The sequence below is a fragment of the Perca flavescens genome, chromosome 11 (assembly GCF_004354835.1).
Source record: "Perca flavescens isolate YP-PL-M2 chromosome 11, PFLA_1.0, whole genome shotgun sequence".
Taxonomy (NCBI): domain Eukaryota; kingdom Metazoa; phylum Chordata; class Actinopteri; order Perciformes; family Percidae; genus Perca; species Perca flavescens.
The window spans coordinates 11,382,776-11,397,779 of record NC_041341.1 but is presented as its reverse complement, the minus strand read 5'-3'; the positions used below and the strand labels follow the sequence as shown (position 1 = coordinate 11,397,779).

Genomic DNA, 15,004 nt, shown 5'->3' with positions numbered 1-15,004 from the left:
CAAAGACGGTATACAAAAAAGGTCTTTTGACCTGTTAAAGTAGCAGTTTATTGTTTTTCTAGAAGCTAAATAAATCCAACCTGTAGCTGAAATGATACACTGACCAGTTAGTTTCACTAGAGATTTAAAGGGACAGTTCACCCCAAAATCAAAAATACATATTTTTTCCTCGTACTAGTTTTATTTTTCAATCTAGATTGCTTTGTTGTGAGTTGTCCAGTGTTGGAGATATTGCCATAGAGATGTCTGCCGTCCTTCCAATATAATGGAACTAGATGGCGCTCGGCTTGTGGTGCTCAAAGCGCCAAAAAATACATTTGAATCATGGATGAGAGGTTTGTGTTTGTGACAGCTCAGCTCAGGGGAGCTAGATGTATCGGTTAGCTATAAACTAATCTCCTGCTCTGTCTTGAGTCTCTCGTCCATGAGTATGCTTCCTGTTCTGCGTGCCAAACATCTCCAACACTGGGCAACTCACACCAACAAAAATCTAGATTGTTAAATAGCACTACATGTAATTTTTAAGGGTTTTTAGGGTGAACTGTCCCTTTAAAACACAGAATGGAGTGTTTTTGTTGTTTTGTTTTTTTACACACTGCACCTGTATCTCCCCTGCATTAAAACAGAATGTCCATGTAAAATATAAAGTTGGGAAAGAAAAAGAAAAGTCAGATTTCTGCTATACGGCTATTACGTCTGTTATCGCATGCTTACATTGTATAATAGATCCAAAAAAAAGGCCAACAGATCTTCATCACCTCAGCAGACTTTATTCACCGTCAGCATCTCAAACGGTAGCGTCTGTCATTAACAGTTGCATTTATTACAAGAAAACCAAAAGAAGTTTGTTGGTTTCATGAAAAGTGCCTCCACCCCTTTCAATCCAAAAGCTAAAAAAAGAAGAAAACACTTTCAATATCCACTTGCTAAATATGCCGCCAACCCTCAACTTTCTCACTCGTCCACTCTTGCATGAAACGGTTTTGCATGTTTCCTAACATGATAAAGTCATGAGTTCTGAGGTGAACATATTTCAGTTTCTTTGTGTCATCACTGTTGGTTTGGTTCAGTCCTGTAGAATCCTGTCCAGTGGGTGTCGTTATGGTCGTCAGTGCTGCCCTCTGCTGGTCTCTTAGAGTTTAGAGCACTGAATGAGGTTCCGGTTGATTTCTGCCACGTTTCTGCAACCTGCATCGGATACATATAAAAACATCAGTTGTTTTAGTTCAGACAGGATATTGCTACATTTTGGCACAGCATATAACAGCACTTCTCAGTTTTAGTGACTTGACCTCACGTCTCTCACCTGATAAAGCCATGGACAGACGGAACTCATCATTTAAGATTTGCAGCACTTCCCTCAATCCTTCCTCACCCTGAAAGATCACACAGGACCCATAATTACTATAAAAGACACAAATATCATCTGGGATCCTATAATCAAAATCAACATCAGTGCATGTCATCCTTTGGTTTAAAGATGTGATTGTTCTTTACAGAGAAACTTTCATTTCAATGGTCATTTCTTTCTTTTTTTTCTTTTCTTTTTGTTTTTTTACAGCCAAAGACTTGGCATCACATCCCACACATTAGGTCTGTTAGCAAAAGTTACAGTGCATCAAAATGTTAGTTTCTGTTAAGGATTGTATTGAGTTCAGACAGCATAGCAGCTCCCAAGTTGCAAACAGTAACTTAACAGTTCAAAATCAAGAATACATTTATCTGTAAACCTTAAACCAAGGCCCTATGGCTCCAATAATGTCACTGACTTTCAACGATAAACTTTAACTGTTGAGAAAATAAAAATAAGTGGAGAGAGCCAGATAGTTGTCAGTAATAATATTTCAATGAAAAGAAACACCAAGAACACACACACACACACACACACACACACACACACACACAGTGCTGCTGTTTGTACCTTGTATGCAAGGCCCCACACTGCTGGACGGCCAATGAAAACACACTTGGCTCCCAAGGCTAGCGCTTTCAATACATCACTTCCTGTCCTGATGCCTCCGTCCACATAGATCTCGATCCTGCCCTGAACTGTGTCCACGATCTCCGACAGTGCGTCAATCTGTTAGCAGCAGAGGTGAAAGATGTAACAAGGCCAGCTTACTTTAAAGATCCAGTGCACAGGCTGGTAAGTGTAGATGTGTTTCCGACTGGCTTTTCGTACTACACTTCACACTGTAGGTTGGACCCTGTATGTTACGTAACACAGGCTACATTTCATTTTTTTGAAAGAGGATTACATGAGCACTAATGTTAACAAACAACATGCTGTTTTTTTCTTCTTTTTTTTAAAGTTTGACTTCTTTTACTTAACTGTGGCTACCTCAAAACCAGAACACGCTCATATTATCTACAACTCACTGTCAAATAAAGTATAACAACTAGCACTACTGTAACTAATGGTGACGGTAAAAAGTTTGACATTTTGGTAAATACCCTTATTTGCTTTCTTGACAAGAGTTAGATAAAACCACTCTCTAATGGTTGTATGTTAAATATGGCGCCAAAAGTAAGAAAATCTGCCTACCATCACAGCACCCCCCGAAACTCAGAAATTAACACTTTCTATCTTGCTTGTATTATCTGTAAAATATCCAAAAATAAAACTACTCTTTCAAAAAGAGGTTATGGGGTGGAATATAGAGAGACAAAGTCCCTCCCCTTCTGCTGGACCACCCTGGGATGTTAATTCTGAAAAAATGTGTTCTGTGGTGAATGGAGAAAGGCAAATAATTGTATTGATTCCGTTTGAATTGAACCATAGATTATGCACATGATGCTCGTCAATTTGAAAGATAATTTTGCAGGTCAAGAAAGTGTCAGTTTGTCATAAAACTGTTGAAGTACTGTATACGACTATGAAAATACGTAATTAGAAAGACTACACACTTCATAGTCGCATCTAAACTCATAAAACTTCGCTGGATTAAACACATCAGGTAAGTTAACATTACATGTGTTGTGGAACATAGCTAAGCTAGCTAGCTAGCGGGCAAGCCGAGCATCAAGCTAGGTGATGTAAATTATGGGAGATGAGATATGTGTAACTAGCACTGAGCGGTTTTACACAAAACTAAGTGATACTACAGCAATTCTACTACAGACTTTTTGCAGTTGCAAAATTATCTTTTAGACTAACGAACATCGTATATATAATTCATGGCTCAATTCAAACGGGATCAAAAAAGAATTAGTCTATCCCCATTCACTTACATACATATTTTTTCCCCGAAATAAGGTCCCGCGAGGTCCACAGGAAAGGGAGGGACTTTGCCTCTCTATTTCACTCAGTACAGTGACTCCCCGGAGATAATTGTTTCTGGAAAAACATAAAACCACAACTTGTTATTTTTCTGCTACTACCACTGTTAAAGCCACGCCACTACTGCTACTACTGCTTTGGCTCCTCACTTCTGTATTTATTATTTATTTACTACTACTTCTTATTCTACTACTACAACTACTATTATATTTGCATCACCTTTAAAAACATGACATTACATTCTTTTTAAATCTTTATCTAACTTAAGAAGTAACATGGTCAGTACTGTAAGTACCGAAGCTGGGCCTCCGTCCAGCTGTCTCCCCCCGTGGTTTGACACAATGATGCCCTGGACACCATGCTCCACAGCCAGCTCGGCGTCCTCCTTGGTCAGGATTCCCTTGATGATAATAGGCAGGCGGGTGATGGACTGCAGCCAGTACACGTCCTTCCAGCTGATGGAGGGGTCCAAGGTGTTGGCCGGGATCCCATACTCCTCTGGGGCTGCAGTCTCCTGCTTATAGTGCATGCGTTAAAAAGCATAACTTCATATGTAAATGTATCTAGTGCTACTACTGCTTGTATTTTTACTGATAATGCCTACATTATTGTCATGGGGCAACTATGAGGTCAGTGTAACTCTTATCAGTTCAATTTTCTAAGCACAAACGGACATTTGGAAAAACAGAAAAATGGGTTCAAATATCAAATTTTTCATTTTTTTCCACCTTGACAAATTAAAAAAATTTGATTTTTAACCAGTTTTTCCAATTTTCTGCATAACTAGGCAGAACGAAGGAGAGAATACCATTGCAGTATTGAATGATTGGAGCCCAGATGCAATTTTGTAATTTTCTAAATTTCTGATCCTCTGAATAAAAACAGAAAATTGGAAAAACAGTTTAAAGATCCAATTTTTTAATTTGTCAAGGCAGAAAAAAAAGAAAAACTGGATATTGGAACCCATTTTTCTGTTTTTCCAAATGTCCATTTGTGCTTAGAAAATTGAACTGATAAGCGTTACACTGACCCTATGACCCTGCTGTTACATGGAGGTTGGATGTTTTGTATATATATGACTTTTATTTCCAAAGAAAAAAGCAAAAATAAAATCCTGCTAGCACTTGTCACCGCTGCATTGATTTATTTGGTTGGTCAACGTTTCGGTCACAAGGACCTTTCTCAAGACACGTAGTAGTCGTGTGCAATCAGCAGCTGAATGAGCAATAGCTGTATCTGAAGTTAAGTAATCTAGAAATGTAATTATATTACGGTGGCCGACAGGGGCAAACGCCCTGCAACTTCAGAAAACACATGCAAATAGACAAAACACAAGCAAATTAAGAAAACAATTTCATTAATTTGACAACACATGTGCAGCATTCAGCAAATGTGCTGCATATACACACAACACAACCAAATATACAAACGCGCTGCAATTAAAAAACGATGCAAAAAGAAAAGCAAACCCCGAAAAAAGAAGCGATGCAAAAAGAAAAACAACTTCATTAATTTGACAACACATGTGCAGCACAGTCTATTTGCATGTGTTTTCTGAAGTTGCAGGGCGTTTGCCCCTGTCGGCCACCGTATTATATGGCGGGAAATGTGTAAAAATTAATTGGTGGAAAAAGTATTTAGATCATTTACTTAAGTAAAAGTACTAATACCACACTGTAAAAATACTCGTAAAAGTCCTGCATTGAAAATGATACTTAAGTAAAAGTATGTAAGTATCCCCAGGAAAATGTACTTAAAGTATTAAAAGTACTCAATGCAGAAAAATCCTCACATTTTAGAAACTGGAAACGATGCAAACAGTTCTGTCAATCAACTAAGTGTTAAATGGTCCAATCATTTCAGACGTAGGCCTAGTTGAAGGCCTGTATATTGTTGGGTAGTTTAATTTATAATAAAACATTGTATTTTATAAACTACATGTGTTTTGTGTGCAAAACATCTTAATGTGTAAAATAACTAGTAACTAAAGCTGTCAGATTAATTAAGTGGAGTAAAAAGTACAATATTTCTCTCTGAAATGTAGCGGAGTAGAAGTAGAAAGAAGCATGGAATGAAAAGACTGATATACTTAGTTACATTCCACCACTGATGATTATGAACAAGACATCTATAATTTTAAATCTGATGTAACAGAACAATTATGTAAAATAAGAATGCAATATTACATCAGTGAAGTAGTGAATCAAGCAGCTCTTGTTTAGTTGGACCTTGTTGTCTGTTGTCTTATCTTTGTCTCTTAAATGTCTTTTTCTGCTATGTTTTTACATTTTTTAAAGGTATCTTGAATATGTTGAAAAAGAAAAAAATTACCTGGAACACTCCATCAAAGTTCTTGACCTTAAGGTGTGGCGGCAGCTTGAACTGGTTGCGGATGTCGTTGCGGCGCTTCCCGGTGTAGGGGACGTCGACCGTGAGGACCAGGGCCTTGTAGCCCAGCCCCTCTACGCGGTGCACAATCTGTTCGGACAGCTTCCGGTCTCGGTACACGTACAGCTGGAACCAGCGGTAACCGTTTGGTGCTGCTGCCACAATCTCCTCCACTGAGCAGGTGGAGTAAGTGCTGGTGATGTAGCAAGTGTTGAGAGCCTCAGTGGCTGTGAGACGGAAGTTGAGAAGTTATTACTGTAGTCACTGAAGATGGAATTTACATTTAGATTTGAGGAGTTCAGTGTCACAGTAAGCTATGACATTTTTTGGATACTCGTGCACCTCAGACTCTCAGAAAATGAAAGAAAAGTGTTATTGGCGGAATTATTGTTTGTACAGATCAAAGAGAAAATAATAATACACTAGCCTATATTCTTGACAACACAAGATTATTGCAATCTTATGCTCCCATCTAGTGTTGGAAATGTACACTAACAATGTTATTGGATAAAAACGTGTCTTAAAAATACAAACTTTTCAGGAACTTTAAAAAAAAAACAACATGATCCCTTCTGAGTCGCCCCATTTGAGAAAGGGTTTTGAAGGGTTTATGAGACTTTATGACTTCATGACACGGTCCTCACCCCGAGCGGTGGCCACCTCTCCTTCGTGCCAGGCCAGGCAGTGAAAGGCAGTAGGTGCGATACCAACCGGAAAGCTGATTTCTGTCCCCTGCACTGTGGTCCGTGTGTCGCTGACCGACACATCCCGCAGGATACGAGGCCTCAGACGGATCCTGAGTGTGAAGTACAGATGAACATGTAACAATAACACCAAATGTAACAGTGGGAGGGGGAGGGGGGAGGTGTTCAGGTACAGTAGGTGAGGATATTCATTTAGATAAATCTGGCCAATTTACAAAAAATCCTACAAAAGGAGCAAGGAATGGGCGATATGCATAAAAACCTCTATCATGACATATATATTTTTATATCACAATATCAATATATATAATTGATATAATCAACTAAGAAGATGTTTTTTGGTATCACATAAACAGACTGGGATGTCTGTTTTTGCTTTATCAAATGCCTGACAAAGAAACATACTCACTTACTCACATTGATCCAAAGAAAACATAATATTAATTTAAAACATTGCCCATATTGACCTGATACACCATATAACACAGATATTAAAGTGATAGCTGCAATGATGGGAATAGAATGACAGAATCTGTGATGGTGGATCAATTTCTATTGTTTGACAGTATGTATGGTCATATTACCCCACCCTATTGGGAGCTTTACTTTACATTGTATTGTTAGAAAACTGTTAAAAAGGCACATATTTTCATGGAACCAAACCAACTTGTTGCAAAATGTTTATAACCACTATTGTCAAATAATGAAACTCAGGGGATGACAACATGCTGTTTTTTGCTGGACAAGTTATATTTCTTTCCTGGGATTCTGTTTTCCCAAAGCTACTTGAGATCATCTTTACAAGACACAGCCCAGTCTTTATTCCTGCAGGGGGGAAGAAATGTCTAACCTGACCCCAAATGCACCAGCAAACAAATCCTTAGCAACAGCATTGTTGTAGCAAAAACAGGCTGAGAGGAATGCACAAAGGAAGAGTTCTGACAAGATAAAAAAAAAAAAAAGTCATGACATGCAACTTTCAAAACACTTCCTTATTAACTACACAACAGTACTCCGTGAAGTTTAACTGCCTGTTAGTGATTATAAGGCATTCCATTTACATAATGTAGCCTATATACAGAAATCGTTAACAGCAGTCTAAAGTCCACGGAAGGTACAGGCTGTGTCCTTATGATCTTCAGTTTTACTATCAAAACTATCTTAAAATAAATTATCTCAACCCCAATGGTGAATCGTTATGTTATTCAGCACATGAATACACATACATGTGATTTGAGTTAAATGGACCTTTTTCACAGCAGACCTTTTGACTTGTCATAGTAGGATAAGCACAGCTGAAATTGATAACCTTAACGATGGCTCAATTCCATCAAGTGTCCCAATGAGCTATTTCAGCCGTGAAAAAGGTCTATAGTGTATCTGTGGTGAGCTTGAACATCTGGGTAAGGTAAACTTTATTTTTCCCACTGCACCTTTTGTAAGCCAGTAGATTGTCGTCCCTGGTGCAGCATTCGTCTGCTCCAGCTGCATAATAATCCCAGGTGGCCTTTGAGAGATGCTCCTTAGCATACTCCTCAAAATCCGTCAGGCATACCATAGCCATCTCTGCACAGCGGCCTCCCTCTCTATGTGCAAACAGCGATAATCTGTGTTCAGTATGATGCTTAGTGATATCGGCATGCACAATAAAACATGCAGGAAAGGAAGGAGATAATCCACGATCAATATAAATTATTAGTTCCTATTGAATAATCATAAAACACATGTCAAGATAAGTCATTTTACCATATGCTTATGAACTTCAGCATTCAAAATACATATTTACTCAATGCTGCACTGCTGGTTTTGTTAAGCATAATTTATGTACAGTCACTTCTCATATTTCAAACCATGTGTCATCTGGAAAATCAATTTGCTCCTTGCAGTTGAGACAAATTGCTGCAGGCTCCAACAAGCAAATAGACACTTCAACTTCAAAATGAAAAAAAAAAAAAAAATCTTCTAAATGCAAGAACTTTCAGCTTCAAGACTTACCACAAAAATGGATCTTTCATAAACAAAATCCCCCACCCTCACATGACAGTGCCTCCACGAAGCACTGAAGTTGCAACATCACCCCCGCAAACGGAATCTGCCCTTGTATCAGCAAACGTAGCGCAATCACGTCGTCAACAACTCACCAGTCAAGCTTCCACACTTTGACATCTGAGCAAGTAAAACGACTCTTTTACTTTTTAGTTTTTCTTTATGGTTTAAAACAGAGATGAATCCTTGTGTCCACAGTGTTGCTTTTGTGTCAGACAGAATCACACTTCCATAGAGCCACTGTGAAAGCCACTGACAGTGTATGTGACCACAGAGTGACCCTTGCTCTTATTGTGTTTACACAAGCTGGAAATGTGCTGATGGTGACTCCAGCTATAGTGAGGACAAGAGGAGTCTCTAACACAGTGCTCTGTGGTCCAGATGGTACATGCAGTAGTACATGCGGGCATACACATTTACATGCTGTGTACGCAGGCCTACATGCTAACACATGCATACTGCACATGGGATACTCCTCTTTTAGTAATCTTCAATTTGGTAACTATGTTATAAAAAATTAAATAAAAAGATAATCATTATCAACAACCACACTTTGTCTTATGCAAATGTGCTCACACACAACAGCTGGAGAACATTTAGTCAAGACTATACAGAGCTGGAAGAAGTACTCAGGTCTAAATGCAGATTATTAAGTATTAACTATCTGTCAAATACTGTCTGTCAATACATAATATGTTTGGAGTTGTTAAAAGTCCCTAAGCAGAGGCCACATGACCACACCTGAGTCAGGAACGGTACTATCAAACACTCCTGCTTGTACCGCCCCCTTCCCTTCAGGTTTAATCAATCACCCTCCTACTCATTAGAGGCAGTATGTACAGCCTTACTCATTTTGTTCATTCCTTTCCACCCCAACCATAAATTGAGTTTTGAGTAATTCTAAGTTTGATTGTTCTTAACACACACAAATTGATGAACATCTTCTCTTAGCAGGTCAAACAGGATGTCAGTGCAATGTTGGATTGTCAAGATAGTGCTGGCATGATTAGTTGATTAGTCAACTTCATTTAAGTAATTTAGCAGTAAGATAAATTACTAATTTTCTTCTGCTTGATATCATCATTGTAATTTGAATATTTTTTGTTTGTTTTTGGATTAAACAGGTTATTTAAGTATGTCACCATTTGATGGACATTTTCATATTGTGAAAAAAAGATTTTTGAATTAAAATTAGCTACACGTGTCCTTCAGTCTTAAGTAAACTGAAGAAGCACCTATGCAGGGTGTTGGGCTCAGGCATGACGCCTTTAGAATAGAAAGTACAGTGTAGCTCTATTCCGATCTTTAGTTCATTGCCTACCTTAACAAATATAAACAGATGGAGGGTTTCTGTGTGTAAACTGTACAGAGGATTTCCTGAGGAAGCACCTTCCAGTTGAATGCATGAGTGACTTGAAAAACAACAAACATTATTAAATGAAGAGACAGTACAGGTGCAAACCTCTTCCAGTGACAGTCCACATGTGTAGTGTGTTAGCTGTGTTTCATGAATTTAGGTGATCTTAAAGGGAATAACATAGTAATATAGTTAGTAGACACATTTTGCTATGAACCTAGTGTTTACTAAGAGACTGTAAAATATCTATCACTTTTTAAGTGTTTATACTTCAATTTCAGGGTTTAAGATCTTTTACCACTCAACAATCAACTGACTGATAAATAACTAAAAATAAACAAATGAGTTAATAGAACTTTCGTAAATTAATTGATTCGAAAAAAAAACTACATAAGTCAGTAAAAATCTGTATAATTTGTAGTAACAAGGTATATAAATAAAAAAAATTGAAGAATGAAAAAGTTGACAATATATCTCTTTGTAATTTAATGATTGAACATGTTGAATGATTTTTCTAGATAAGTCAGAGAAAAAAAAACATCCTGTCAATTCTGTCTGAGCATATATACGGACAGTAAACAGGGAATCGAGGAGGTGATTGTTTACCTCCGTAAAGTTTACTCACCGATTACAAATGTTCATTCTTTATCAGCAGAACTTCTCTCCTGACATACTCATAACCTGTGAACAGTCCACAACCAAAACAGAAAGCACTGTTACTACTACTACTACTACTACTACTACTACCACAAATCCTACGTCACAAATGGTGATACCAATACAACTACGACTACAACAATTCTGCTGTACAAACTGATGATACAACAACCTTAAATTTTAAAAGGGTTGAAGGAAACTGAGGCACTCGAGAGGGTTAAGTTTAAACAGCTTTTAATGTCTTCTCATTTAAACGTGCCTACGCATTTCAGCCATTAAGGCCTTGATCAGTACAAAATGGTCGCCTTTGGGCTGTCTTTTATAACTTTTGGCAAGTGATAAGATGGTCAATAAGCATAGTCACATGATTAGTGCAAACAGGTAAAGTCACACGACAGACCATTGTAAGCAGAGGAAATCTCACATCAAAAGTCAAACACAATATAAGGACAAAATAGCAATAAACAAGCAGAAACATGTACTGTATACAATTTTTTTTAAAACCCAATCTTTAGGCAGAGCAGCCTATCCCATCATACATCAGGGCAAATACAAAATGGTCGCCCTTGGGCGTACCTTTTGGTACTGCTAGAAACTACTGTTATTACTGTGCCTACTACTGCAACAAGAACTACTACCACCACCACTGTCAATACTACCTTCAGTTTATTAATATTCAAACCACCAAACCTGCTGTTATCATTTCTACTACTATTATTAGTATTAGTGACAAGTGTACCACAGTGCAGAAGATGTGTTGGAACATATTTTTAATATTTAGATTTTATACAAACAGAAGAATAATAATGATAAGAAAACATCTGGCATGTGTATGAAGTTGTTTGTGCACCTGATGTCTCTGTGCATATGTTATGCAGTATATGGCATATACCATCACTGTCGGGCGAAAACCTTGTATGTCCAAAACTTTAGCTTTTCAGGAAATGAAAAAAATTGTATTGGGGTATTTTTCTCAGACGAAGTCAGATGAAATTGCATCGTCACTGTTTAGATATTTGTAAAACCCACAGACTGACGCAAAGGGTGACCAATAGCATGGATTTATGAAAAGCTGTTAAGATAATAAAATTTGAAGATACAAGGTTTTCTGCCTGACAGCGATGTATTTTATTTTGTCTTTTGTTCTCACTATTTCATCAACTTTTTTCAGTTTTTATTTTATTGCCTGACCTTTCAAAATCACTTTGTAATTGCTGATTATGACAAGTGCTCTGTAAATAAACTTTATAATGTATATTTATTATGTTTACTATGACTTTTACTGAAACTATTTGTAGTTTCACAGTCCCAACTGCTGCGTAAAACAGTGGAGACAGACATAGTCATAGTGTGTACTTTATTCATGTATTTGTACCTGGGCATTTGTGTTTGTTTCTTTTTATACTAAACAAAACATCCCTTTATGAGACGTAGTACTACAGCTCATACAGATACCTTCATACTGTAATATTTTTCTAGTTAAGAACGCTGTATAAGCTTTCAACTGTGAACACTTGAGGGCAGTGCAATACTGAATGAAAGTTCATTCTTAAAGCTCCATTCAACATTTGTAAAGCAGGTTAACACAAACAGACTTTCATTTAATGTTAGTACTGCACAATACACGCTCAGTGTCTCTAAAGAAAAACTACGACCTCTGATGTCACACCTGTTACAGTAGTAAACACAATGTTACACTACGTACACACTGTACAACACTATACTGTACATACATACCTGCTTCCTGATTCGTGTGGACTTCGTAAGGTTAAACTAGAATGTGTTTGAGATAGATTTAAAACCTTAGTTTTACTGAGCTTAGATTTTTAAAAGAGAAATCCTTTAAAATGAGGCCTTTGTGAGTCTTTGAAAATAGTTATGATAAAAAAAACTTATGTTAAATAATATTTTTACTAACATTTTGTTGGAAACACAATTTTTTGTCTCTCACTTTAAATTTATGAAATATAAAATGCACTACATGTTTATGATATTTAGGTAGTCCTGCTATGATTTATTATTTTTCTCAGCAGAATATCATTTTTTGTGTGTTATTATTGACTGTAGGTTTTCAGTGTGGCTGTGTGTGATGAATGTGAGCCTCTGTCCTGTGTAGGCTGTGTCCTGTCAGGTCATTCAGACCGATTGAATGGCTGCTGAGAGCACATTGTCCAGGTGAATTTCTAGAATACCTAGTAATATATTTAGTGAGCAATGCTAAACAAGTTGAAGATTGAACCAGCTTCTGTTAGAGATTATTTAGTTTTTGTCACACTGGTAAAGTGTGCTGCTCATCACCAGCAGATAAACACGTCCTGACGCTTTGTTGTTATTATTAATATATCTGGTTGAAACACACTTGGTGTCAACATTAAGATAAACAGTTGAAAAAAAGTAGAATCCCAAGTGCACACAGTGTGAATAAATAGTTACTGAAGTGGATAAAATAAATGTCTTACCTTCACCTGAGCTTTTTGGCAGGCCTACGATGTTGGTTCCCCTCTCATATGACAGGGTCGTGTCAGAGGGCAGTCCAGCCCCCCATCAGCCCCCCCATCTGACCTCCCTCATCCCACCCATGTCCCCTCTCACAGTGTGATGCTCCGCCCACGGTGGCTCAACCTCGGCTAAGCCTCTCGTCAGCACTCTGAGCCCTCTGTGTGCCGAAAAATACCAAAGGCTCGACCAGGTCGACTGTATGTAGGAGCAACAAACGCTTTCCGTTATCTCTTCTCCCTTCCATCATCCTTCCTTCCTTCTCTCATTTTTTCATCCTCCTTCATTCGCTCCCTTGTGTCATCTGTCCTCCCTTTTTTTCTTTCCTCCCTCACTTGGTCTGCTCATCCATCATTCCTTCTTTCTTTCCTTTCCCCCAATCCCTTCCTTTGATTTTCTTCCTTTTCTTTTTCCATTTAAAATCTTTCCTCCTTCCTTTCCGTCACTCTTCTTTTCTCTTCCTCCCTCCCTCCCTTTCCCCCTTTCTTGTCTCCTTCTCTTCCTGCAAACTTCTCGACCTCCTTGTGTTTTTGAAAATTACTAAATGTCTTTTTTTGATATAAGAGTCTTAACAAAATGAAAAAAATATTTAACGCCGACTGTCGCTAATTTGCATCAAACCCCTTCCATTCCCACTGCAGGCGAGATAGCGTGTGTATTCCCCCCAATGCCGGTTTGTTTACATACGATACATACCTAGGAACCTTTTGCATGCACTGGTTTCTCGTAGGACCGGTCGGAGTGGGAGATACATCCGGTTCACGGAAGCAAAATTAAACCTAACCCTACTCCTACCCCTACCCCTACCCCTAACCCTGCCCCTACACCTAACCCAACCCCTAACCCTAAAGAAACTACTGTCAATGTTAGGGAGTAGAAGAGTGTTTTCTTTCATGCCGTTGTCAAGATCCATGTATTTGTCAATTACAGTTTAGAAATTCTAACAACTTTGTGACATGAATGAAATCTACTATGTGTTTTATTAATTTTACCATTTTGTAAAGAATTTTACCATAATGCCTGTTGTCGCTAATTTGCATCATACCTAAATTTATATCTATTCCATATGCTATAGACAAATGAACAATCTCAACTTAATTTAGCATCAGCTTGGAGCCAGAAACACACATAATATTTTGTTTATATAATTGTGAATAAATTCAGGCGTCAAGGGGTTAACAAAATACTGTATTTCACTGTTTGCTAGCTTGCTAAAAAATCAGTTAGTTAGCCTGTAGCTATTCCTTAACAAAACCTTTCATTGTTTGCTTGCTAGCTAAAAGTCAGTGACTGTAGTAATCCTGCAGCTATTCCTAAAAAAAACAAAACATTACATTGTTTGCTAGCTAGCTAAAAGGACTGTAGTTATCCTGCAGCTATTCCTAAAGAAAACAAAACATTACATTGTTTGCTAGCTAGCTAAAAAGTCAGTTAGCCTAACGTTATTTGGCAGAGAAACTCAAATTTGGGTTTCTCCACCCTGTTTTTAACTGTTTAATGTCAGAAATGTTAAACTGATAGAAATTCTTAACGTCAGATAACGGTTAAACAGTTATTTATTACCATCCCTAGTGTGTCTTTGAGAAATTATTGTACCAAAGTTAACTGAACTCTTCCTAGTTACAGTTATCTCATTGCACAAGCAATCGAAAACAGCTAAATAAACAGCAGTTTGTATTTTGATAACTCATTAGGTCTGTTTCCTTAGAGCTCGTCAAGTGTGAATCACTAAAATGTACGTGTGTCCCTCACAGATAGATTAAGGAGTCTGGGAGTAGCCTAATAGACTTAATCCAGCTTTGATCAAACATACTGTAAGAGACAACAGCTAAAAAACAAACACATTCTATGAGGTGCCGGGGCTCTTTCTGGAGATGTCAAAAGTGGGAGTGTAGACTTTGACAGGTGTTTTGAGGGTCTTTACATATAAAACACAGATGTCCCAACCTTTGATATCATGAGCTTGTTATGTTAGGATCCCCACCCGTAAGTGATGGATCGATGGCAGGATGTGAGAGAAAATGGTATGAATGCCACAGTGTCTCAGCTCACCGCGGACGAAACAAAACGCCCCGA

General features: G+C 37.9%; 1 protein-coding gene across 4 annotated transcripts; it reads right to left on the bottom strand.

The window, feature by feature from the left end:
• Positions 1-748: 748 nt before the first annotated feature.
• hao2 (hydroxyacid oxidase 2 (long chain)) lies at positions 749-12,969 on the bottom strand. Of its 4 annotated transcripts, none has more exons than XM_028591689.1 (9): positions 12,892-12,969; positions 10,401-10,456; positions 7,806-7,958; positions 6,313-6,464; positions 5,612-5,895; positions 3,576-3,797; positions 1,922-2,080; positions 1,307-1,376; positions 749-1,188 (listed from the first exon to the last, which is right to left on the bottom strand). In XM_028591689.1, exons 2-9 carry the CDS (start codon positions 10,415-10,417, stop codon positions 1,133-1,135), a joined length of 1,113 nt encoding a protein of 370 aa, XP_028447490.1. In that variant the 5' UTR covers positions 10,418-10,456; positions 12,892-12,969; the 3' UTR covers positions 749-1,132. The 4 variants fall into 4 exon arrangements, with proteins under 4 accessions (XP_028447490.1, XP_028447491.1, XP_028447493.1 ...); XM_028591690.1 differs by having other exon boundaries at positions 3,576-3,794; XM_028591692.1 differs by lacking the exons at positions 10,401-10,456; positions 12,892-12,969 and adding an exon at positions 8,514-8,653.
• Between the last annotated feature and the right edge of the window lie 2,035 nt (positions 12,970-15,004).

What these genes read in the sequence shown, in the direction of transcription:
- hao2 (XM_028591689.1), bottom strand. An exon ending in ACTTTGATGGAGTGTTCCAG is followed by an intron (nt 3,798 to 5,611) that starts GTAATTTTTTTC and finishes ATGCACTATAAG; the next exon opens with CAGGAGACTGCAGCCCCAGA. An exon ending in TCTGTCCATGGCTTTATCAG is followed by an intron (nt 1,189 to 1,306) that starts GTGAGAGACGTG and finishes TATCCGATGCAG; the next exon opens with GTTGCAGAAACGTGGCAGAA.